General features: G+C 53.9%; 8 protein-coding genes across 8 annotated transcripts; 5 read left to right on the top strand and 3 right to left on the bottom strand.

Annotated features, from left to right (window-relative positions):
- Positions 1 to 21: 21 nt before the first annotated feature.
- Positions 22 to 1524, bottom strand: V2A60_003172 (peptidase S8/S53 domain-containing protein; the record flags this gene model as incomplete). Its single annotated transcript, XM_083254512.1, has 4 exons — positions 22 to 233; positions 295 to 490; positions 557 to 859; positions 919 to 1524. 4 exons carry the CDS (start codon positions 1522 to 1524, stop codon positions 22 to 24), a joined length of 1317 nt encoding a protein of 438 aa, XP_083110638.1.
- A 5495-nt stretch (positions 1525 to 7019) lies between these two features.
- V2A60_003171 (uncharacterized protein) lies at positions 7020 to 8875 on the top strand (the record flags this gene model as incomplete). Its single annotated transcript, XM_083254511.1, has 2 exons — positions 7020 to 8565; positions 8616 to 8875. 2 exons carry the CDS (start codon positions 7020 to 7022, stop codon positions 8873 to 8875), a joined length of 1806 nt encoding a protein of 601 aa, XP_083110637.1.
- Positions 8876 to 9284: 409 nt separating this feature from the next.
- Positions 9285 to 10826, bottom strand: V2A60_003170 (glycosylphosphatidylinositol-alpha 1,4 mannosyltransferase I; the record flags this gene model as incomplete). The annotated part of the gene is made up of 3 exons (XM_083254510.1): positions 9285 to 9566; positions 9675 to 9957; positions 10033 to 10826. The coding sequence occupies 3 exons, from the start codon at positions 10824 to 10826 to the stop codon at positions 9285 to 9287; spliced, it is 1359 nt and encodes a 452-aa protein (XP_083110636.1).
- Positions 10827 to 11376: 550 nt separating this feature from the next.
- On the top strand, positions 11377 to 12318 carry V2A60_003169 (Translin; the record flags this gene model as incomplete). The annotated part of the gene is made up of 3 exons (XM_083254509.1): positions 11377 to 11588; positions 11627 to 11644; positions 11721 to 12318. 3 exons carry the CDS (start codon positions 11377 to 11379, stop codon positions 12316 to 12318), a joined length of 828 nt encoding a protein of 275 aa, XP_083110635.1.
- Positions 12319 to 12694: 376 nt separating this feature from the next.
- V2A60_003168 (alpha/beta hydrolase) lies at positions 12695 to 15337 on the top strand (the record flags this gene model as incomplete). The annotated part of the gene is made up of 3 exons (XM_083254508.1): positions 12695 to 12913; positions 12968 to 13219; positions 13277 to 15337. The coding sequence occupies 3 exons, from the start codon at positions 12695 to 12697 to the stop codon at positions 15335 to 15337; spliced, it is 2532 nt and encodes an 843-aa protein (XP_083110634.1).
- Positions 15338 to 15696: 359 nt separating this feature from the next.
- Positions 15697 to 17230, bottom strand: V2A60_003167 (uncharacterized protein; the record flags this gene model as incomplete). The annotated part of the gene is made up of 5 exons (XM_083254507.1): positions 15697 to 16402; positions 16477 to 16561; positions 16595 to 16880; positions 16966 to 17055; positions 17132 to 17230. 5 exons carry the CDS (start codon positions 17228 to 17230, stop codon positions 15697 to 15699), a joined length of 1266 nt encoding a protein of 421 aa, XP_083110633.1.
- Positions 17231 to 17890: 660 nt separating this feature from the next.
- Positions 17891 to 18685, top strand: V2A60_003166 (metal binding domain of Ada-domain-containing protein; the record flags this gene model as incomplete). Its single annotated transcript, XM_083254506.1, has 1 exon — positions 17891 to 18685. The coding sequence occupies one exon, from the start codon at positions 17891 to 17893 to the stop codon at positions 18683 to 18685; it is 795 nt and encodes a 264-aa protein (XP_083110632.1).
- A 666-nt stretch (positions 18686 to 19351) lies between these two features.
- On the top strand, positions 19352 to 20137 carry V2A60_003165 (VIT family-domain-containing protein; the record flags this gene model as incomplete). The annotated part of the gene is made up of 1 exon (XM_083254505.1): positions 19352 to 20137. The coding sequence occupies one exon, from the start codon at positions 19352 to 19354 to the stop codon at positions 20135 to 20137; it is 786 nt and encodes a 261-aa protein (XP_083110631.1).
- Between the last annotated feature and the right edge of the window lie 239 nt (positions 20138 to 20376).

Genomic DNA, 20376 nt, shown 5'->3' with positions numbered 1-20376 from the left:
ACCTTGAACTACCTGCCCTGACTATTCTTTGCCATTGTTGGCAATGCGGTTGGTGGTTTGCCCTTCATTGCCGCGAACTCTGGCGCCGGTTTCGCCCGCAAGCTTCCTAATCACGTTCTTGACTCCGACAAAGACGTTTTCATCTGCCGGCGAGTTTCGTCCAGGAATGGTATTCTGCTGCTTGGCGTCGAGCGCCAGTAGGTAAGCGGCAAGGCCGGCCACGTGAGGCGAGGCTAGTCGCGATGTTAGCAAGCCAGACCTCACGAATACGTCAAGATTGGGAGTATACAGTACCCATGCTGGTTCCGCTGAGGACCTTGCTGTCCCTGTCATTTGCGATGCCGACGCTGAGCACGTCGACGCCAGGGGCAAAGATGCTGACGTCCCGACCGAAGTTGGAAAACACGGCTTTTTGGTCATTCATGGGGTTGATGGCACCGACGGTGATGGCGTCGTCGGCAGAGGCGGGGGATGTGTTGCCTGCGTCTTTCTGTAAACCGTTCATACGTTATTAGCGGGACGGGTTCGACTCGAACAAGGTAGAGGGGAAACATACATCGTCGTTGCCGGCGGCGACAACGGGGACGATGCCGTTGCTGGCAAGCACTCGAATGGCATCGTTGATGGCATCAGAGTAGGGACCGCCGAGCGACATGTTCATGACTGCCTTGCCCTGAAGATTTCTTTTTGTAACATCTTGGAGGACAAAGCGCAGGCCATCGATGACATCAGAGTTTTGCCCGCCACCATTCTTGCCTAGTACCTTGACACCACGGAGCTGGACCTTCTTGGCTACACCATAGGTAGCACTGCCAATGGTACCGGCGACGTGTGATCCGTGGCCGTTCTCATCCGTGTTCTAGATCATGGGTCAGCACAACTGCATACGAAACACGCAAGGGTTTTATGATCCCTTACCACGTTGTCGGCAAAGTTGGCAGCAAAGACAGCACGCCCTTCAAACTCAACGTGGGAGGCGCGAATGCCAGTATCGACAATGTAGGCAGTGATGCCTTCACCGGCAGACTCGTCGTAGACGTAGTTTCCAGTGCCAGTCTTGTTGTGGGAGAGACGAGCGAGGCCAGGCGTGGCGTTGATCTGCGAAATAAAAGCCTGCGTCTGGACTTTGGTGTCGGCCTCGATGTAGTCGACCTCATCCGAGTTGTATATTTGCATAAACATGTCGTCGTCGGCCTCGAGGACGCTGGCGCGCCACTTGTTCATGGTGATGGAGTTGACATTGGTCGACAGAATCTTGCCATCGAGGCCGCGCTTGCCGATGTTGCGCTTTTTCAGGGTCGCAGCAAACGAGGCCTCCTTGACATCGATGGCCGTGGAGTTGAAATCACTGCTGTACACGACGATGTAGCGGTTGGGGATTATGCTATCGATGCTGGCACCGGCGTTGTTGATGGGGAGCCTAAAGGCCGTCGAGTCGGGCGAGGGAGCGGCAGCCGCAGGTGCACCGGCGGCAAGACCGAGGAACAGGAGAACAGAAGCGAAGACCAGGTGTAGTTGAGCCATGATGAAGACGGCAGAGGCACCGGCGGCACTTTGGGGGTAACCGATGGACAAGGGAGAATCACTCGCGCCGTATAAGAGGAAACCCTTGCAAGGCAATGAAAGCGCAAGTCGGAGACGTCAAAGAAAGATTAAAAGAATGGGCAACAAAGAAGAGAACAAGAAAAAAATACGAAAAGATTAAGAACAAAAAAAGTTGTTGGCCCAGCCAAACACAACAGACGAGAGAATGGAAGAAAGGGCCTGCCTGCCAAAGCCTCTATACACGGGGACAAGGAGACAAAGAAGGGCTCAGCGAGGAGGAGACCATCTGTAAGAGGGTAGGCGGCGTAGAAATAGAGAAGAAGAAACGGGAATAAAGGGAAAACAAATCAAGGTGGAGATGGTCCCTCCTTTCCTACCCCAAAGAAGAGGCCAAGGCCGGAGGGGGATACCAAGCATCTGAAGTTCTGAAGCAAGGTGCCCCGTCTGCTGGAAACCATCTTTGGATAAGAAGAGGAGGGGGGGGGGGGGAGGGCTTTCGGCAGACGACAGCGCCGCGGGCGCTTCGGCGCGAGAGGGGCGTGCAGAGGGGCTCATTCGTACACATGCTGGTCAATAATAACAAAGCACGATGGCGAGTTTATCATCCCTCGTACGTTGTTTGCAGAGAGAGCAGTATCATTAGCCGCTTGTGTGCGTGGTGGTGCGACATGTAAAAAAGCCTATATGCGTGGCTTGGCTCTACTAGTACAGGTTTATTATTCACCAGCGCTGCCAAGCCAAGCCCGACAGGCTTTGCAGAGCCCTCCTCAACTCCTGCGTCGTGGCGCCTGGCGCCGCCCTTTGGGGACGGGGGAACAACAAGGCAGCACGACAGGCGGGCGGAGAGAGGGCAAATGAGCGAGGTTCGGGTGAGATGGTCGCCAAGAGTACCAGTAACAAAATCGTTGGGCAATAGGAAAGAGAAGAGGGGGTTGTGTGGCTGTCGGAGGCTGCGGGATGTACGGTTTCGAATGTAGGACGCGGATGCCCATCTCAAACGGCTTGGCCACCAAAAGGGGGCGGCGGTTCAGCAGAGCTGGGGGGCCCATTGGTGGAAGAGGGAAGAAGGATGCGATTTCACCGACGGACCGCTAATCAAATACAACAATCAGAATTATTATTATACTTGCATGGCTCAACTCACCCAAATTCATTGCCGGCGGTTGCTCGTCCATGGGCCCATCGCCATTGCTTTTTCATCCCCCATGTTGAGGGTGAACAACGAGGTTGATGCAGGCTTGGCGGCGCCGATCGAGCCTAGCGATTGATTGGTCATTATCAACTTATCAGTACGCTGACGGTGCCTTGCGCCGAGATTGGGCTCCAGCGGGTTTGGACGCCGGGGAGATTTTGACCAGTTGATTGGCTCTCGAGAGACGTTGGTGATGCAGGGCAAATGTGGAGTTTGTACTCCATATTTGCCTAAACAGTTTCTTTTCTTTTTTTTTTCTTTGGCTGTATTATCAATCAACGCCGGCTATTTGAACTATAAGCACCGCAGTAGATAGACTTGGGCGGCCTTGTTGGTGTGGCTGGCTTTCACGCATTGGCGCGGGTCTATTCTGGCACGTCGCTCGCCTGAGAAAGATTGAAACTGTACATGCGATTTGAGAAACAGAATAGGCATGTAAATAGCCGTGCGAGGTGCACCCAATCGGCAAAAGCTGCATCATGCATGGCTATCCCATGGCACCGCCGTTCCACGCCTCGATTTCTTTTTATCTGTAATGGCAACAATGGAGGATCCGTGGGGTGGCGTGTTGCTCACATGCTCGACTTGAGATGAAATAAGAGCTTTGGGCGGCCAAGTCATGGATTGACGTTGCAGTGTTTCGAGTCTCTGACAAATGGTAGTTGGTTGATACTCAGTACGCATCTATTGACTCGACACTTTTCTTCTTGCCTTTCTTCTACTACATTCGCCACCGGGCTCACATCGCACGCAGAAAGCACTCTGAACACGTATATTTAAATAAAAGGCTCCCACACTCCCTCACATCGTACAAAGTTTTTCGCCCTGGCTCGGTGGCTAATAATTTGCTTGCTCGGGTCTCAACTATTCGCCGATGGCCGACTTGGGAAATCGCGCCGGGCCCCCTCACCTGATGCGAAACGGTCGGGATGCCCCTTGCAAGCCACCGCAACATCGCCTCTTATAGCTACAAATAGCGTTTTGAGACGAGGTCCCCTATAATATTGGGATGCAGCTGGTGGTCCCGGTCTATACTAAAAAAACCATGTTGCGTGGCTGCTACTGGCAGTTGACGCAAGACAGTGACCATGACCAACAGCGTCGCAGGTTTGCTTGGCCCCCCCGTCTTCCGCGCAAAAGCAGCATACCGAATGTACGGATCCGTGGCGGGAAGGGCTCAGAGGCCGACGCGGCTTATTATTACTGGTAAATAGTATACCTCCTGTTTCGACGCTGTGCAGAAAACACGCAATGCGTTGCATCGCAACACGATCAGCGATGATATTCCGCAGGCCATTATTCCGCGCACCATCATTACAGTAAGGCATCTGATAAAAAAAAAGAATCGCCCCTCAAGCGCCATGATCGACGGAAGAGCAGGTGCATCATATCGTTGCCCCTTACAAACAGCGACGAGGTAGCGATTAATAGCCGGACACCGCGCGCTTGATTCAAATGCAGATATTTTAAAGTATAGCCCGGCACCAAAGAAGAGCCAACGGATGTATGGGCAGAAGACGGGAAGCGTCGGAAAGGCCAGAGCCAGGCATGGCCCTCCTCTGTCTGCACCGTTGTGCTTCTACAAGCTACGGCGTGAGCAAGGGAAGAGTCGTATAGCGACGTCGACGGGGAGCATTCATGTGGTGTCAGGTGGAAGCGATGCATGCGGGGAATCCTGCAAACGACGCTGCAGCAAAGGTAAGGTTTTTTCTTCTTTATTTTGGTATAAGTCATGGACATGACCATGCCCTGGAAAAGCCGAGCCGGCATGGTCAGTACCCGTAGGTTAGGGCAGGCGGCGACTACTCAGTCATTGCTAACAGCGACCTTGCGAACGCGACACGGAGCCGGAAGAGAGGCCTGTGGCCGAAGCGGACGAGAGGAGAAGCAAGGCAAGAGGAGGAGGAAGAAGAGGAAGAAGAAGAAGAAGAGGAAGAAGAGGAAGAAGAAGAAGAAGAGGAAGAAGAAGAAGAAGAAGAAGAAGGAGAAGAAGAGGAGGATGAGGAAGAGACAAAAGTGGAGAAATTGGAGGACATACTGAGTAAAAGAGAAGGGGAGGTATTACTTAGGTAGGGATTGCTGGGCTACAAAGGAAACACTGGACTGAATCAATAACCATGTACCCTACGAGATGCATAACTAGGTACTCCGTACTTACAGGGCCATTGACTAAGTAGTTGCCCAATACCTACTGATAAACTTACCTAGTTGCCTAGGTAGGTAGTTCATCAAGTACTATTATCAACTACCTGGCCAGATCTTTTCCGATGAGGCGCAGCGACAAGGAGGGAGCATCCGGGAGCCGGGCATTACTAGGTAACCCAGCAAAAAACCAATATACTCCGTAGCAAGTATATACCAATCCACGATTTGGGGATAATGCAACCCTCCCGAGACCATGTCCATATTTGCTTATAGAAAGTATTCATGCGGGGTGATGATTCTGGGCGGTTGAGCCTGGCTATTTGGGCACGCCGACTTTGCGGATAAAACCTACTAAAGCACCAGAGTCTCTACGCAACCTTGTTGAGTAAGCCTCGCAATACGTGTCAAGCAGATCAATGCAGCTTTTGAATGCCAAATACATGCCCAATCTTTTATCAGCTGCTTGCTTCCCTTGACACGCTGTTCAAAAGGTACCCAACTACGTACCCAACTACCACCTTGCTGCTGCTGCTGCTGCTACCTCGTACTGCTGCTACCTTTGGCTGGTGCTACCCCTTCTTATTACATGCCACCGTTTACTGGTACTTACTTGGGTACCTAACCAGGTTGGTTACCTTACTTAAGTAGTAGCTTAGTACCTAGTAAGTAAGTATGTTAAGTAGTAGTTACTGCAATTGATCTCTGCTACCCAAGATAAATAACCTACTCCGTACTTACTACCTAGGCACCTAGGTAGGTACCTAATACATACTTAGCACAGTCTCCCGCCCGAATCCACCCCAGAGCCCGCTAAACCCCCGCCCCTTCCCGTCCGGCCTGCTTGTAAGTAAGTACTTACTTGGACCGCTCAAGTAGATGGGGGCGCGAGATGTAAGTAGAAGGCATGTACATACAGTGCCTGCCACCTACCTACTCTAGAATGCATAGCGACATGCCTTGACACGCACGCAGGTATCGAGTAAAACGATACCTGCGTGCTACTTGCCCGATCAGTGGAAAGTTACCCAAGTAACTGATCAGTTTTAGCTAGGTACCTATCTATGTAGGTGCATACCTGCTTGCTTGCCTTGTGTTGCTTTCTTGCCCACAAGCAAGTACCCAGCAGGCATGATCAGTAAGTACCTGTTTGGTACCTCTCTATACCTACTTGGCCGCAAATGTCCAAGTACTTACTTGGCAGATTCGCCATCTTTCCCTTCAATTTTATTAAGCTACGAATCGTCTGTCCATCGTCTGTCCATCGCCTGTCATCTGCTCATCATTTCCCCTCCCTTTGCTGCGCTTGCGTCCGAGCCTTTCTTCTTCCTCTTCTTCGTTTCCCTTCACCCGATCCTTTCGTTCCTTGTCATTTACCCTTCCGTGTTGCTGCCATCGCTTCCGCTCACCCTCACCGTTTGCCTCGGAAACCCTCCCGCTTCCATCTCCTTCTCGCTCGCCCTCCTCGATCCGTCATCCATTCTGACCCTTTTGGCCGCCGCCGTCGCCGTTGCCGCCGCCGCCGCTGCCGCCCGCCCGTTGCAGCATCGCAGCCAGTCTGCCTGCCTGCTCGCCCTGTCTCGCCATATTAAGAGACCTTCATCTTAAACGAGTCGACATAGAAACCCACCCCGCCGCCCTGCTACTCACTGAAACCGCGCCGCCCTTGCGGCACTTCCGCGCCCTGCGTTCCATCGATGCGCTCTGCTGTGCAGAAAAATTCCAAGACACGCCTGTCGTCCTGGTCGTAATCACACTCGCCCTCCGCCCACCACGTCGCCGCCGCCACCAGAGTTCCCTTTGCTCACCACCACGCTCGCAGCTATTCGATCGCGCCACCTAAGATTGTCCTAGGTGCCTGATAGGCTTTGCCGCTATCCGCATCCTTGATCTTGCTTTCTTTTTCGCTCCCCATTCTCCTTCTCCTCTTTTTCTTTGTCCTCTTCGCCCTTGCTCCTCCACTAAATCAACTGTTCCGACGAAACTTGCTCCTCAACTCGACCCGAATCGTGGGCTCTCACCCTTACCTGGTCATTCAGCGCTCGGAGCCCGCTGCGCCTGTCTTGTCGTCTTTCTCGTGTCGTCCCCGTCTCACGCTCGTGACTGACATGCCCTTGTCCTCTGTCCTCCAGTGCTAGTCATGGCCGACCTATATCCTCTCGATCGCGATCCCAACGAAAGCAACAGTGCGCCACTTGTAGACATACGCCAAACGGACCGCCTCGCGACGCACTCACCCGATCATACTGCTATTCGTCTACCATACAGATTTGCACCAGTTCCCTCGAGTATATTGGAATCCTCGCCTGTCCAGGCTGCCCGTACGAGTTCCGATGCAAAGCTATTCCCGGAGTCCGACTCTCCTTTTGTGCCCCCCGCGCGACCGAGCAGCACGCCTTATCCCTTCGCCGGCAGCGAGGAACCGACATGCTCCGACACATTGGACTTCGCGCTCGCCATCGCCTCCATCAATGTTTCCCCGTCGACAAAGGCTCGTGAGCCTCATGACCAGAGACGACCAGCGACGCACTTCACAGATGCTCCGATTGAGGTCCATGAAGCCATCCTCGACCAACTCTTTGGCACCTGCGCCCCCGTCTCACCAAGATCTGGCCTGTGGTCGCCCAACGCAGCCAGAGGCCTAGGCACCGCGCTTCGTCACTCAAGAAGACGAGAAATGACACAACTGGCCCTGGTCAACTCCACTTGGAGAACCTTGGTTCAGCAGAGGCTATACCGCCATATCAAGTTGAAGGGCACTGTTCGTTCCATCGATCAGGCCATCCTCCACTTTGCTGGTCGCGGACAGCACCTCGCCGCCCATGTGAGGCACATCGAGATTTGGTTCCCAGTCTTTCAACCACGCAACGGACTCCTGGCTTTCTCCAATACATCCATGCTACCCGTGCTCCGAAGCGATGGCTTGTCAACTGCCACCTATGTTTTGCCAGGCAACAATTGCACCCTGCAAGATGTCTTTCGATTCGTCTCGATCGTCCTGCCTCGTACCAAGATCCTGACGCTCGAGGGAGGTGAACGTCGAAAAGCGCCCAAGGTCATCCATTTTCGCAATAACAACCGTCATGGTCTCGACTCTGGGCCGACATTACCTGTGCTGCCCTCCATCACAACCCTCATTACAAAAGGCCAGTGGAACTTGATGCGAGACCACCATGATTTTGTGTCTATACTTGGCGCTCTTCCCAATATAGAGGAATGGCAGGGCGCCTACAGCAAGCCCAAATCCAAGAGCTACATCACCATTTCACAGTTCATGCCCTACATTCCCGCAAACATTAAGCATCTCAGCCTGTGCCTCGAAAACGATTACAGGCGAGAAGCTGTTGTGCCTGCCTTTTATGCCAAAGCAGCCCACCAAACACACATTTGCGCAGTTCTCGGAAGGATTATGCCAACACTGGAGCAATTTTCTTACACTGGTCGTATCTGCCATCACTTCTTCCAAATAGCCACTCAAAGCGCTGTCGCATCATCAAGTCGACTCCGATCCATCGATGTGACCCTGAAAAATTGTTGTCGTCAGTCCAACATCTTCTCCGACTCTGGCTCTGGCATCCAAGATATGGGCTTCATCGACGCCTTTGAAAAGCTAGTCATCTCAGGCATCAAGTCTCTGGCTCACTTTAAACGTGTCGAGTATCTGAGGATCCGATTTGTTGACCTAGGTTCGTATTTACGCCGTCATTTTCCTGTCCACTGCACTAACTCTGCTCAGACTCTATCCTACCAGCCTTGAACCCCTACTTTCTCTACCAGCGTGGCGAATGCAGCGGAGTCTGGAGTGACAACATCATCAACGAAATGGCTAGAGCTCGCCCAGGCACAAAATTCAACGACTTGAGCGAGACTTTTGGCAACATCTCGTACACAAAAGATGGACGAATTGTCATTTCACCTGAATATCCGCGCACGCGCATCACCTCCCTCAAGCTTGGCAATTATCAAATATTCTCGAACCGTGCAGTGGTGGTTTGAGCTGCCACCACTGCGATACTTGGCTCAAGCACCAAAAGGACCAATTCAGATCATTACAGTTGCATTACATCGGCGTTGGTTTTTGCTTTATTTCTTCTTAAAAACTCGGCATAGCGTTATTTGTGGCGAACAGACTGGATCTTTATGAATTTTGCCTAGAACTATACACCCTTCCAGGTATTTGTTTTTGTTTACACTGGAGTTTGGGCGCTTTACAACGCCAGCCCGCGGGTTGCTTGAATGATGCCACATCACAGGTAACCAAGTATACGAGCAAGGAACAGCTAGGCTAGGCTTTATATAGCAAGTTATACCTTTGTAGTAATGGATTGATTTTGGTGCAATGACCTCGCCCACTGATTTTTCTGCACGGTGTGTCTATTTCATTCTGTGCCAACCTCATGAAGTTTTATTCTACATGAATCTTCCGCTGAACCAGGGGTACTCTTGCGCCATCGCTGATGATGATACCTAGTATCCAGCAGTTGACTAGGAAAAACCCCAGCGACGCCAGCCAAAGCCCCGGCACAAACGTGCTCCTTCCGAGGAACTCGAGCTCGTAGCCCTGCTGCAGCCACGCTCCCTGCGCAGCCACCCACAGCACCAGGGCCGAGATTCCCAACTTGGGGTTCCGTAGCATTGACGAGCCCGGGAGATAAAGCGGCAGAAAGACCATGTACCAGAGAAAATACTAAGCCCCCGTAACCATTAGCACTCACGCATACACACATACACACACACATATCCATCGGGGACCGGGGAAAAAGCGAAAAGAAAAAAAGACATTGCAATGGCGTACCTGAGATGTGCAGACCTTGTTAAACGTTACAAAGGCAAACGTCTGCGCCATCATGGACGTGGCGAGGTCCTTCTTGGCCAGCGTGAGCGGGATCAGCACGCATGACAAGAGAAGCTGCGGCAGGAACGCCAGCGACTCGGTGCGCATCGACGAAGCCGAGGCGGCGCCGGCCGGCGTCGCCGAGTTGATGTACAGCAGCACGTTGTAGGGCGAAAAGTTGTGTCTGTGGTCAATGCGCGTGACGTGATGGAAGAAGGTGTGCACGAGGAATGGCGTGCCATAGCTTACGTTCAACAGTTAGGCCAGTCGACAGGTGAGAGAGAAAGCGGGAAGAAAGAGGGGGTGAAGGGATACACACATGGAGTACATGAGCATGTTGAGCAGCATGAATGTCGCAAGACTGACGACAGCCAGCTTTACACGGGCTGCCGTGACAAAGCTCGTCACCGCCTCCGCGAGCGTGGCGCTTTTCTTGCCGGTCTCACGCGCGGCGACACCGCGCATCCTCTCGTCGTCCATCCACCACACAATGGCCGGCGCGTAGATGAAGGGGTAAATCTTGAAGTGGACGGCCAGGCCGAGGAGCAGCCCCGCGGGGGCGACGCGGCGGCGCTCGACGGCCCAGAGCAGCGCGGTGGTCAGCACGCCGAGCAGGCCCTCGGAGCTGCCGCGGGTGCTGATGGCGGCGACCATGGGGTTCCAGAGCCAGAGGGCGGCGAAGGCGCCGGCGCGGCGGGGCGGCAGGCCGCGGAGCCGGAGGAGGCGCAGGGCCAGCCAGCCGGCGACGAGGTCGGCGGCGGCGAAGACGACCTTGCCGAGGGCGAAGAGGCGGTGGTGCGGCGCCGCCGTCGGCGCCAGCAGCCAGGCCAGCAGCGGCGTGTAGCGGTACGTGTCGCGCGCGTAGGGGCTGGCCCCGGCGGCGACGAGGCGCGCGGCGTCGGTGAAGACGAGGTAGTCAATGTCGGTGTACTTGACCGCCGAGTGGGCGTCCTGCCACGCGCCGTACACGACGAGGGCGGCGCGCAGGGCGGCGGCGACGGACAGGAGCGGCAGGGGGTCGAACAGCGCGTGCAGAGAGCCGAGACGGCTGCCTCTGACGCCCTTCCCCCGGGCGTCACCACCCGCGGCGGAGACGGCTGTTGGCTTGGCCATTCTGTCCGTTTGGGGCGTTGCGTGTGTCAATGTGCAGATGTGTGCGTGTGAGTTTGCCCGTCGGCGTGTAGTTGGTGATAAGATGGGTTGTTCACTGGTGACGCAAGTAAGACATGGTTTTTTTTTTTCGGCCGGCCCAGAACGGAAGCTATACGTCCTGGTCGCAGTAGAATGATATCTGGTGTACTGATTTGAGGATTGGGGCTGCCGAGTAAATTTTGGGAGGGCCTCGGACAGAGAAGATGAGATGCGGCGGATGTGCCCGTGTATCAAAACTGCCACGAAAGCTCCCCTTTTGTTGGAGCTCTCGCTCGACCTGGTGAGATGCAGCCAGATCCACAACCAGCCAGCAGCCCCAAGCAAATAGCCTGCAGCGCACATACCATGACTTTTCCTAGCTTGCAGCCACTCTCCACCAAGACTTGGTTTTCTAAGTTGCATGTATTGATAGACGAGCTGCTTCTGCTGCATTCGCACTCATCACGTCATCTGCGTGAAGCGCTTCAAACATTTTATTCATTCTTATACTCGCACATTATCAGCCTGCGTAATGTCGGCGACTGGCGTTAAGAGGGATCACAATGGCCGTGTCAAGGTCGTGCCAGACGCCCCACGAGGCCGTTTTCACGACATGTTTGAGGGCTTTCGCGACGAACTGGACCAGCATCACGACAGACGGGAGCGCCTCGTCAAGGTCTCTAGAGACGTCACAGCGCAGAGTAAAAAGATGCAAGTCACTGCTCTTCCCATTGCCTTTTCGATGTTGGCGAGGTCCTTGTCTGCTAACGCTTTCATTCTAGCATCTTTGCTCTACAAAGGTACCATTCTACTCAAAGCAGTCAACCCAATAAAACATTGCACTACACTATAAACTAACCAGGGTGCGACAAACAGAGTAAAGGAGCTGAACAAGGAGCTCCCGCCCAACATTCAAAAAGACATGGACACTAGAATAGCCGAAATCGCCACATTGCTGGGGTCCATCGCGCCGGACCTGCAGTCCATCAACCGCTACCGCTACCAGTCGTCGATGCGGTGCCTCGAGGAGCTCGTCGAGGCGCTCTCCTTTGCGCACTACCTGCGCCACCAGACGCTCATCACGCCGGCGCAGGCGCAGGCCGCCGTGCCGGCCGACGTCAGCCTCACCGAGTACGACTACATGTACGGTGTCTTTGACCTGTTTGGCGAGCTGATGCGCTTCACCACCGTCACCACGGCGCAGACGGGGCGGCTGCTCGGCGGCCGCGCCGACGGCGACCATGACCACCACCACAGCCGCACGCTGCTCAGCGACATGCAGGACCTGGGCTGCGCCTTTGAGATGATGCGCGACGTGCCCACGCGCGACTACCGCAACAAGGTCGAGGCCATGCGCCAGAGCGTCCGCAAGGTCGAGAAGCTGGGCTACGGCCTCGTCGTTCGCGGCAGCGAGCGGCCAAAGGGATGGGTTCCCGACATGAAGGAAGATGTGGCCGATCACGGCTCGCCATAAAGCATGTATAGAACTTTGTTTGATATATAAAAGAAAATAAATGTCATGCATGTACAATAGACACTGTTTGCATACACTTGTTGAATTCACTTTGCTGGCTGCGTGTTAGTACCTAGGTAGGCGGCTGGCATTCTCTCGCCACAAACGGACGAACAGATTTCTTTTCCCTCCATTCAATGCACTTCTGATCACGTTGACTTATCCTGCCTAGTTTCACTTTTTATGACATGAGCCTCCTGCAATGATAACTTCGAGCAGGCCTCCATCCTGGTTCTCGCGTTCCAATCAACCACCATACACCCGCAACGGCAGTCTCTAGCTCCGGTGGCCAACTCCCTCATACACCAAAGCATCGAGGGTCATAGAGTCTCCCAAAATGCCACCGAAGAAGAATTCAGCGGCCACCAATAAGCAAAAAGGCGAGAGTTATGTGAAAAGAACGTCATTTTACACCAACGTCGAGTGGCAGCCAGGTTGCAAACCTGACCAATGTACCTTCATCCGAGGGCAGATGTATGTAGAGAGCCTCGAGCCCCAGAAAAAGACCCAAAAATGGCCCATCGTCTTCATTCATGGCGACTTTCATTCGAGCCAAGTTTGTTCCTCCGACGTCCACTCAAGCATTGCCATGAGCTAACGAAAATGACAGATCTGGCTTACGAAACCTGACGGGGATCCGGGCTGGGCATCATTTTTCGTGGGAAAGGGCTTCCATGTCTATCTGGTCGACTTGCCAGGTAGCGGAAAGTCGAACACGCTCACCAAGGAAGCGATAGCCAATACAGAGATCAACAGTATAAAGGCCTCCCAGATTGAGAGAGAAATCACGGCTCCCGAGGTATTTAACCATATCTCTGACCCCCGGTGGCCGACGGCCTTGAAGCATGACAAATGGCGAGGCGTAAGTACATTTACAAATCTGTGAGCTCCTTGCTCAATCCCTCTAACTCCATCCTAGACCGGAAGAAGAGGAGACCGCATTTTCGACAGGTACTGCGCCTCTTTGACATCACTGCTTTTTACCATCGAAGAGAGACAGACTCTCGCGCAAAACGCGCTCAAAAGTTTGCTCAAGATTACTGGGCAAGCTGTCCTCGTCGGCGAGGGCACGGGAGCAACGGCATCTTGGCTGGCAGCCGATGTCGCGCCACAGCAGGTGGCCGGCGTGGTTGCTGTTGAACCGCCCGGTCCGCCCTTTTGCGAAGGGACAGTGGAGCGAAATGGCAAGCGAAAATTTGACTCCTTCACCTCCTTCAATCCGGATCGTCTCAAATACGGCCTGGCCAGCATTCCGCTCACGTTTGATCCTTCCCCCCACCCGGAGCCGGATCTGGATGAAGAGACGGCGGGATTGCTTCCTGTGGCCCTGACCCAGCCAGACACGAGCTCCAACGCAACACCACAAAGACTGCATCCCCTGGACTTGGCTCTGTTCGTCGAGGTGGGCAGTGGAAAGAGAGTAGTGCTTCAGTACAGCCCAGAGAATATTCCGAACGGGTTTGTGTTTAGCGAAAAGATGACAAGCGGGGATGGCACGATGTGCATCCGAAAGCTCACAAACTTGTCAAAGATGCGCCATGTAGTAATCACTGGCGAAGCGAGCTCCCACTCCGAGTATGACACTTCCACAATGCACTTCATGAAACAGGCCGGTCTCAGTGTCGATTGTGGGTTCCTAGAGAGGTATCAGACACGCGGCAATGGACATCTTATGTTTCGAGAAACCAATAGCGACGAAGTTGCCAGCCATATCATGCGCTGGATACAAACCAGGGCAGGCAAAGTGGACGAGCCAACCAATGTGGTTGACTTGGAGGAGGTGACTACCGTCACTCCGCCACTTAACTTGTCACCTTCCCAGAATTATGGTGTGGAGCGTCAGCCTTTCAGATCTCCGAAGAGAGGTAAATGGGCGGTCATTGATGGCCCAGAGTTGGCGATGCCTTCAACAAGCAGTCCTCAGTTTATCGATTTAACCGACAATCCGTATAATGCAATCAGCTATTGCGCCAATGACACCCCACCCGCTGCTTCTGCTGCTGGTTATCCCTCGCCTTCTGTGTCTAAAACGACACAGACTACCCAGAACACTTCCCTTGATCAGGGATGTACCTTACCTGACGTATCTAGCGCGGGTCTATCGAATCCGGTTGAACGGTCGCCGCCTCCCCTGCCCCAGAGAAACTGGCGACCTGCCTCAATGTCGGGACAGGGAGAACTCATGTGCGCTGATGCCAAGATAGAAGTACCCGAGCCCTCTCCGCGGGAGAACAAGTTCGTCATGCCCTCGGTGTATGCTATGCAATGCAATGCTCCCTTTGTTCACCCAAAAGAGTCCGCTCAACCAAATCCGCAGTATGTCGTCCCATCCCAAGACAAGATCAGCAGTGCTGCCGGTCTGGGTTCAAAGAGGCCGCACATCAATCATGGCAGGTTTGCCATGGGGCCAGAATATTCTCCTCGGCGGTCTGTTAGAGCTGCCCTATCAGAAGTGACAAGTTCTCAGGCAATTCCAGAACAGATGGGCCCAAGACGAAACCAACTGAGCCCCGCTGGCAACCAAGAGTCAGAAGGCCTTCAAAGCTGGCATGACAGTTTCTATACAAATTACAGATTTGACATTTCTGCGCCGCAGAATATCAGCCGAGCAGGAGACCAAGCCACGGCTTCCTCTTCCCAGCATGTGTATGACTTTACCCACATGACCTCGCAACAGGCAGCTCCTCTTTCGCAGCAAACGATTCCGTTCCCGCTATCTGCTGGTCTAGACATTTTTAATTGGCAGGAAAATGCCTCTTTTTGGCCAACTCAAAGCGAACAACCCTCGTCCGCCCGTACACATGCCCCTCGCTTCATGCCGGATCTTCGACCAAGCGATGATGTAACGAATGTGGTTGAGCAGTTCTGGGAGCCCTCTGAAACCGTTTGTGAGAGTCTATCAGCCCTGCCGATTGATTCTGGCTCCCACTCTCAAGCTCACAACGATGACGATTTTGATATATATCGGTACACATTTTGATGCAAGTACCTGTAATGGAGAATAGTGACTGTACCAGTCAACGCGCCGGCAGAGTCCGTCTGCCAACAGAATGGTGCCACGGATAGATTACATGGAGAACTCTATAGTTATTTTGCTTCAAGTTTGGAGAATCTTGCTTGGTCGTTGGCTCGGGGCTGAGCTGCGGAGTTTCGTGGGTAACGCTGTCTACTTATCTATGGGGGTTCAGGAGGGGGAATATCAGCCATTTTATTAGAAAATTATCTACAGACGAAGTGCATCAAAATGAATAGTTAGATATCAAATATGCGATGTCTTTCCAATTGCTTGTCTGATACAAGATTGCCTCAAAATACTACAAATCGCTTGCCTGCGTCGCTTCAAGACGGAGTCGCTTCGTCGAAGCAATCCTCCCACGCGCATTTCCCAGACGACCAGAATTTTCGGAGCTTATCTAAACACAGGAAAACGTCATTGTCTGACAGAGGGTTCTGCCATATTCTATATAGACTCTGATCGATGAACGTTTGATCGTCGACAGCGTCGTCGCCTCCAGTGGCAGCCACGCCAGCCACAATGAGGGGCCATTTCAAGGACGGATAGTACTTGATCGTAGGATAGACGCGCTTTAAAATCTTCATCAACTCGCGTCGTCTCGAGGCCAGCATTTCACTCCATGTGCCGACGCCGGTGGTTTCCCGCAGCACTTCCCAGACTGCTCGGCGTGGGAGAGCCATGATTCCATAAAGCCTCGCAGCAAGCTGGAAAATCAGAGCGTTGGATGGTGAAATAAATCCCGGGTCATATTTACTGTTACCAGGCCAATCATCGACATTTATAGCGGCAATACGCCGAAATACATCTTGCACACGGACCTCGAATGTGGCAGTCAGGCTGGGTCCTGTAGAAGCCTCGACCCGTAGTCGCGTGATTTGAACGATAGCAAGCTTCAACTCAATGGGGAAGTGCGTATCCTGACTGAGACCTGGTAGGCTCAATATGTGTCGGATTTCATCTTCTGTGTATTGGTAATAGCCGGTTACTTGCTTGCGCGCGGGGCTAGTTGTGTTGCATTGAATTGCTAGACTGAGACCAGTCAGTCTCCTGTTTGTCGCATTACAACAACATGATGTATAGTGTACACTGCGAGATATACTCACTCAGTCATGTGCATAAGCGACATCGGCGGCTGCGGCAGACACAAGAGCACTTGCACGCCCCCTAGGCGCTCAATGTACGCAAAACCTGCGTTAAAATGAGCTTGCCAAATTGACGCACCGGCCGTCAAATCGGAAACCACCAGAAGGTGGATGTCGCGTACGACTTTGCCCTTGTCAGGGTGTCCTTGGTTGATGAGTTGGTTGACACTCTGAATATGCAGGATAAGATAACGCAAGAAATTTTTCCACAACCCTGCAAAGGCCGGTTCTTCTTCCAACTTGAGCAGCCGACCACGGGATTTGGAGGCTGTGTTGACCGCATGGTCCAGAATCCTAAAGATGAATGGGGTGTGATTGACGATCCGTGGGAGCTGCGGAGGCCCGGGCGAGCTGGTCCCCGCTGGCTGAACAACCGAAAAGACTATATATGCGAACCAAAAGGTCAGTGGCGGCCTCGACCACGGATGCTATGGACTTGCAGTATCTCACGGATTGCATAAAGTCCCAGTCGGGGGGCTCGACCTCGCGCGTTGGAACAAGGTAGTGCGACGATCCTCCGACCGGGGTATCAGAGGAGGGCTGCCAACGAAGCGTATAGTAACAAGACAGGCCTCTGGTTCTGCATTTTGTGCACACTGGGTAGTTTTCGTCGCACTTGATGCGACGGACCCTGCGGTGGAGGTAGCGAGTCTAGGTTAAAAGGTGTAATTACAGCGGTGTCGACACATTTTGCACCAACCTGCAAGCCTGACATCCTGTACGGACCCTTGGGGCCCATCTTTTCCTTCTTGTATTATTTGGGGGCTGGTCTGCCATTTCGCCTACCTCGCTTTGCAAGCTCCAGGATACAAAGGAGAAAGACGGTGGCATGTAATGTCAAGATTGCAGGATCTACTTCTTAAGAATGAGGCGAAAGCGGGGAAAAGTCAGCAACGCTCGATACGGTTACTTATTTCGAGGTAGGGTAGAGAGAGCTTCCACCGGGATTTGGCATCACAGCCGATCCTGGGCCACAGCCCATTAATCAGCCTTTTTAGGCTATGTCTGCAGGCGTGATGGACTGGCTTACTCTCCCAACCTCTCCAGAACGTCAAGGTCGGGGGCGGAGTGAGCTACCGAGGTGCGAGCCTGACTGGGGTTAACTGGCGATCTGCAAAACAATGATGAATAGTAAATGAGATGATTTCGAATACTGAATTTAGAGCCGCATTCAGACAGGGGCAAATTCGCATCGAATTGCCTAGGAAGTAAATCGAGTCCTCTGGTGTAAGTCATGATGCACATATACGATGCGATTGGCCACTTCAAGAGCAAGACCCGCTTTGTCAACGTGAACTCTGAACTGCCATAAAGATGGCCTGTCGCCCGCACAGTGGTGAATCTATCGCCATGAACGCATCATCAAGGATCAAGAATGGACGTTAAACAAGACACACCATCTTCGGAGCCGTCGGCCGCGCTCTTTCGCGACGATGCGCGGCGCTGGCAGGCCGTGCAGGATCGAGACGGCGCCGCCGACGGGCTGTTCGTCTACGCCGTCAAGACGACCAAGATCTTCTGCCGCCCCATCTGCAAGGCGCGCCTGGCGCGCCGGGCCAACGTTTCCTTTTACGACACCGGACGCGAGGCGCACGAGGCCGGCTTCCGCGCGTGCAAGCGGTGCAAGCCGGAGCTGGCCGGGGCCATGCCCGAGGAGCTGGCCGTGCGCAAGATCCGCGCCTTTGTCGAGGAGCAGAGGCAGCGACGACGACGACGACCCGCCGCCGCCGACCGCCGCGGCACCCCGAGGGTCAGCACCGGAAATAGCTCGGCGGCGGCGGACACGCGACTGAGCCTGAGCCAGATGGCACGGCAGACGGGCCTCTCCAAGTGGCACTTTCACAGGGTGTTTAAGCGGTGCGTGGGCACTACGCCGACCGAGTTTTTGCGCGGAGATGAGCTCGCCGCCGCCGCCGCCTCATCCACGTCCACGTCGCCGCCCACGAGCGGAACCCTATCGCCGTGGACAGACTTGGATTTGGACAGCGCTCTGGGGTGGCCTGCACCGACGGAAGATGTCGGTGGCTTTCACGACATTGACTTTGCCTTGTTTGATGTGGAGTCTGCTGCACTGATGCCATTTGGCGGGAGCGGTCTCAGCTGGGATGATGCCAACCTCTCGTTCGACGACTTTCTGCTTTGGCCAGAGGATCCTTGCAAAATAGAATGAGATGGATGAATCTGGCGTTTGAATGCCACATCTTTTCCTTTCCGCTCCTGGCTCACCAACTACGAAGAAAGAGCACCGGCCAGTGCCAAACCCGTGCGCCTCCATTCCACCGCTCACAAGTTATCGGCTCAATCGGCAGTGGCTTACGCAAAAGAACCACGGGTCAATCCTCCAACATTGATTAAACAAAAAAAAAATTGGTGACGCCCGCCGCTTTTCACGTCAGCTCGGAGTCCGGGCGGCCAAATTTGGTGTGGTCGTGCATTTTGACGTGACCGTGCGCTGACTAAAAGACGCTCTCTGATTGGCCAGGCCAGATCGATCCGAAAATGGCGGCGACTTACAAGATTACTTCCAGCCAACCGAATCGTTTGCTTTTGGATGACCTTGCAGGGTCAGCAATGCCATTCAGATGATTGGTCCTGTGGATCTTGGGGCGAGCTATGTGTGAACAATATATGAAGAGCTGGCTCCCTGGTTGCGAAGCAGATGCCTTTGGAGCTCAGCAGTCTTCACCTATCCCTTGTTCCTGATACCTCAATCCAAAGTGTCTCCTCAAATAATTGTTCAAATCCTGGTTCCAATCGAACCCTGACATCTTCAAAACAGTCTTCCATGCTTAAACTTCCCACCTTTTTCACCTTTATCCGTCCTATCACAGTCACCATGGCACCTAACAACGAGACTTCCCCTCTGTTACCTCGGGAGCCTGCCATTGAGCGGTACTCGCCCCTCTACGATGAGACCAAAACCATGCCCGAGGAAGAGGGTGCTCTCTTTGACACCACGGACATTCTCCGCGACGTCATCATTGGCTTCGCCGACGGGCTGACGGTGCCCTTTGCGCTGACGGCGGGCCTGTCGAGCCTGGGCAGCAGCAAGATTGTCATCATGGGCGGCCTGGCCGAGCTCTTCTCGGGCATGATCTCCATGGGCCTGGGCGCGTACCTCGCGGCCGTGACGGAGCGCGACCACTACGCCTCGCAGGAGGAGCGCGAGCGCTGCCAGGTCGACAAGATGCCCGAGGCGCAGCGCGCCGAGGTCTACGCCATTCTGGAAAAGTACGCCGTCTCCCGCGGCGCCGCCCAGCCGCTCGTCGACGAGCTCTGCCGCAACCGCGCCCACTGGGCCCGCTTCATGGTCGACTTCTCCCTGCGCCTCGAGCGCCCCAACATCCACCGCGCGTGGATCTCGGGCGTCACCATGGGCCTGAGCTACCTCGTCGGCGGCCTGATTCCCATGATTCCCTACTTTGTCATGCCCCACGTCGGACAGGCCTTCATGGTCTCCATCTGCGTCACGGCCGTCATCCTACTCATCTTTGGCTACGTCAAGAACTACGTTGCCATCCGCAACCACCGCGCTGGTCTGTGGGGCGCCATCCAGACGCTCATCATTGGTGTCTTGGCCGCGGGCACAAGTTACATCATCATCAAGACCTTGGACTCCTAAGCGAGGCAGGGTGCGGGCAGTTTGTGTCTTGTGTTGATTTCAGGGTATTACAGAAATGGTTCGACTGATATGACCTAGTCGAGCAACAAAAAGCAAACAGCTGGGGCGCTGCATGCATAGATTGGCGTTTGGGTTTCTTGAAGCTTTTAGCGTTGCTTATATTACTCCTCTCTGCAGACTGGGGGAATGAATGTCACTTTGTTTCATAATGGATGCGCACATGGAACTCATTCTCTTCT

The sequence above is a fragment of the Cordyceps javanica genome, chromosome 2, assembly GCF_051103115.1.
Source record: "Cordyceps javanica chromosome 2, complete sequence".
Lineage (NCBI taxonomy): Eukaryota > Fungi > Ascomycota > Sordariomycetes > Hypocreales > Cordycipitaceae > Cordyceps > Cordyceps javanica.
Note: the sequence above shows the minus strand (reverse complement) of the source record. Positions and strands in the feature narration are given on the sequence as shown.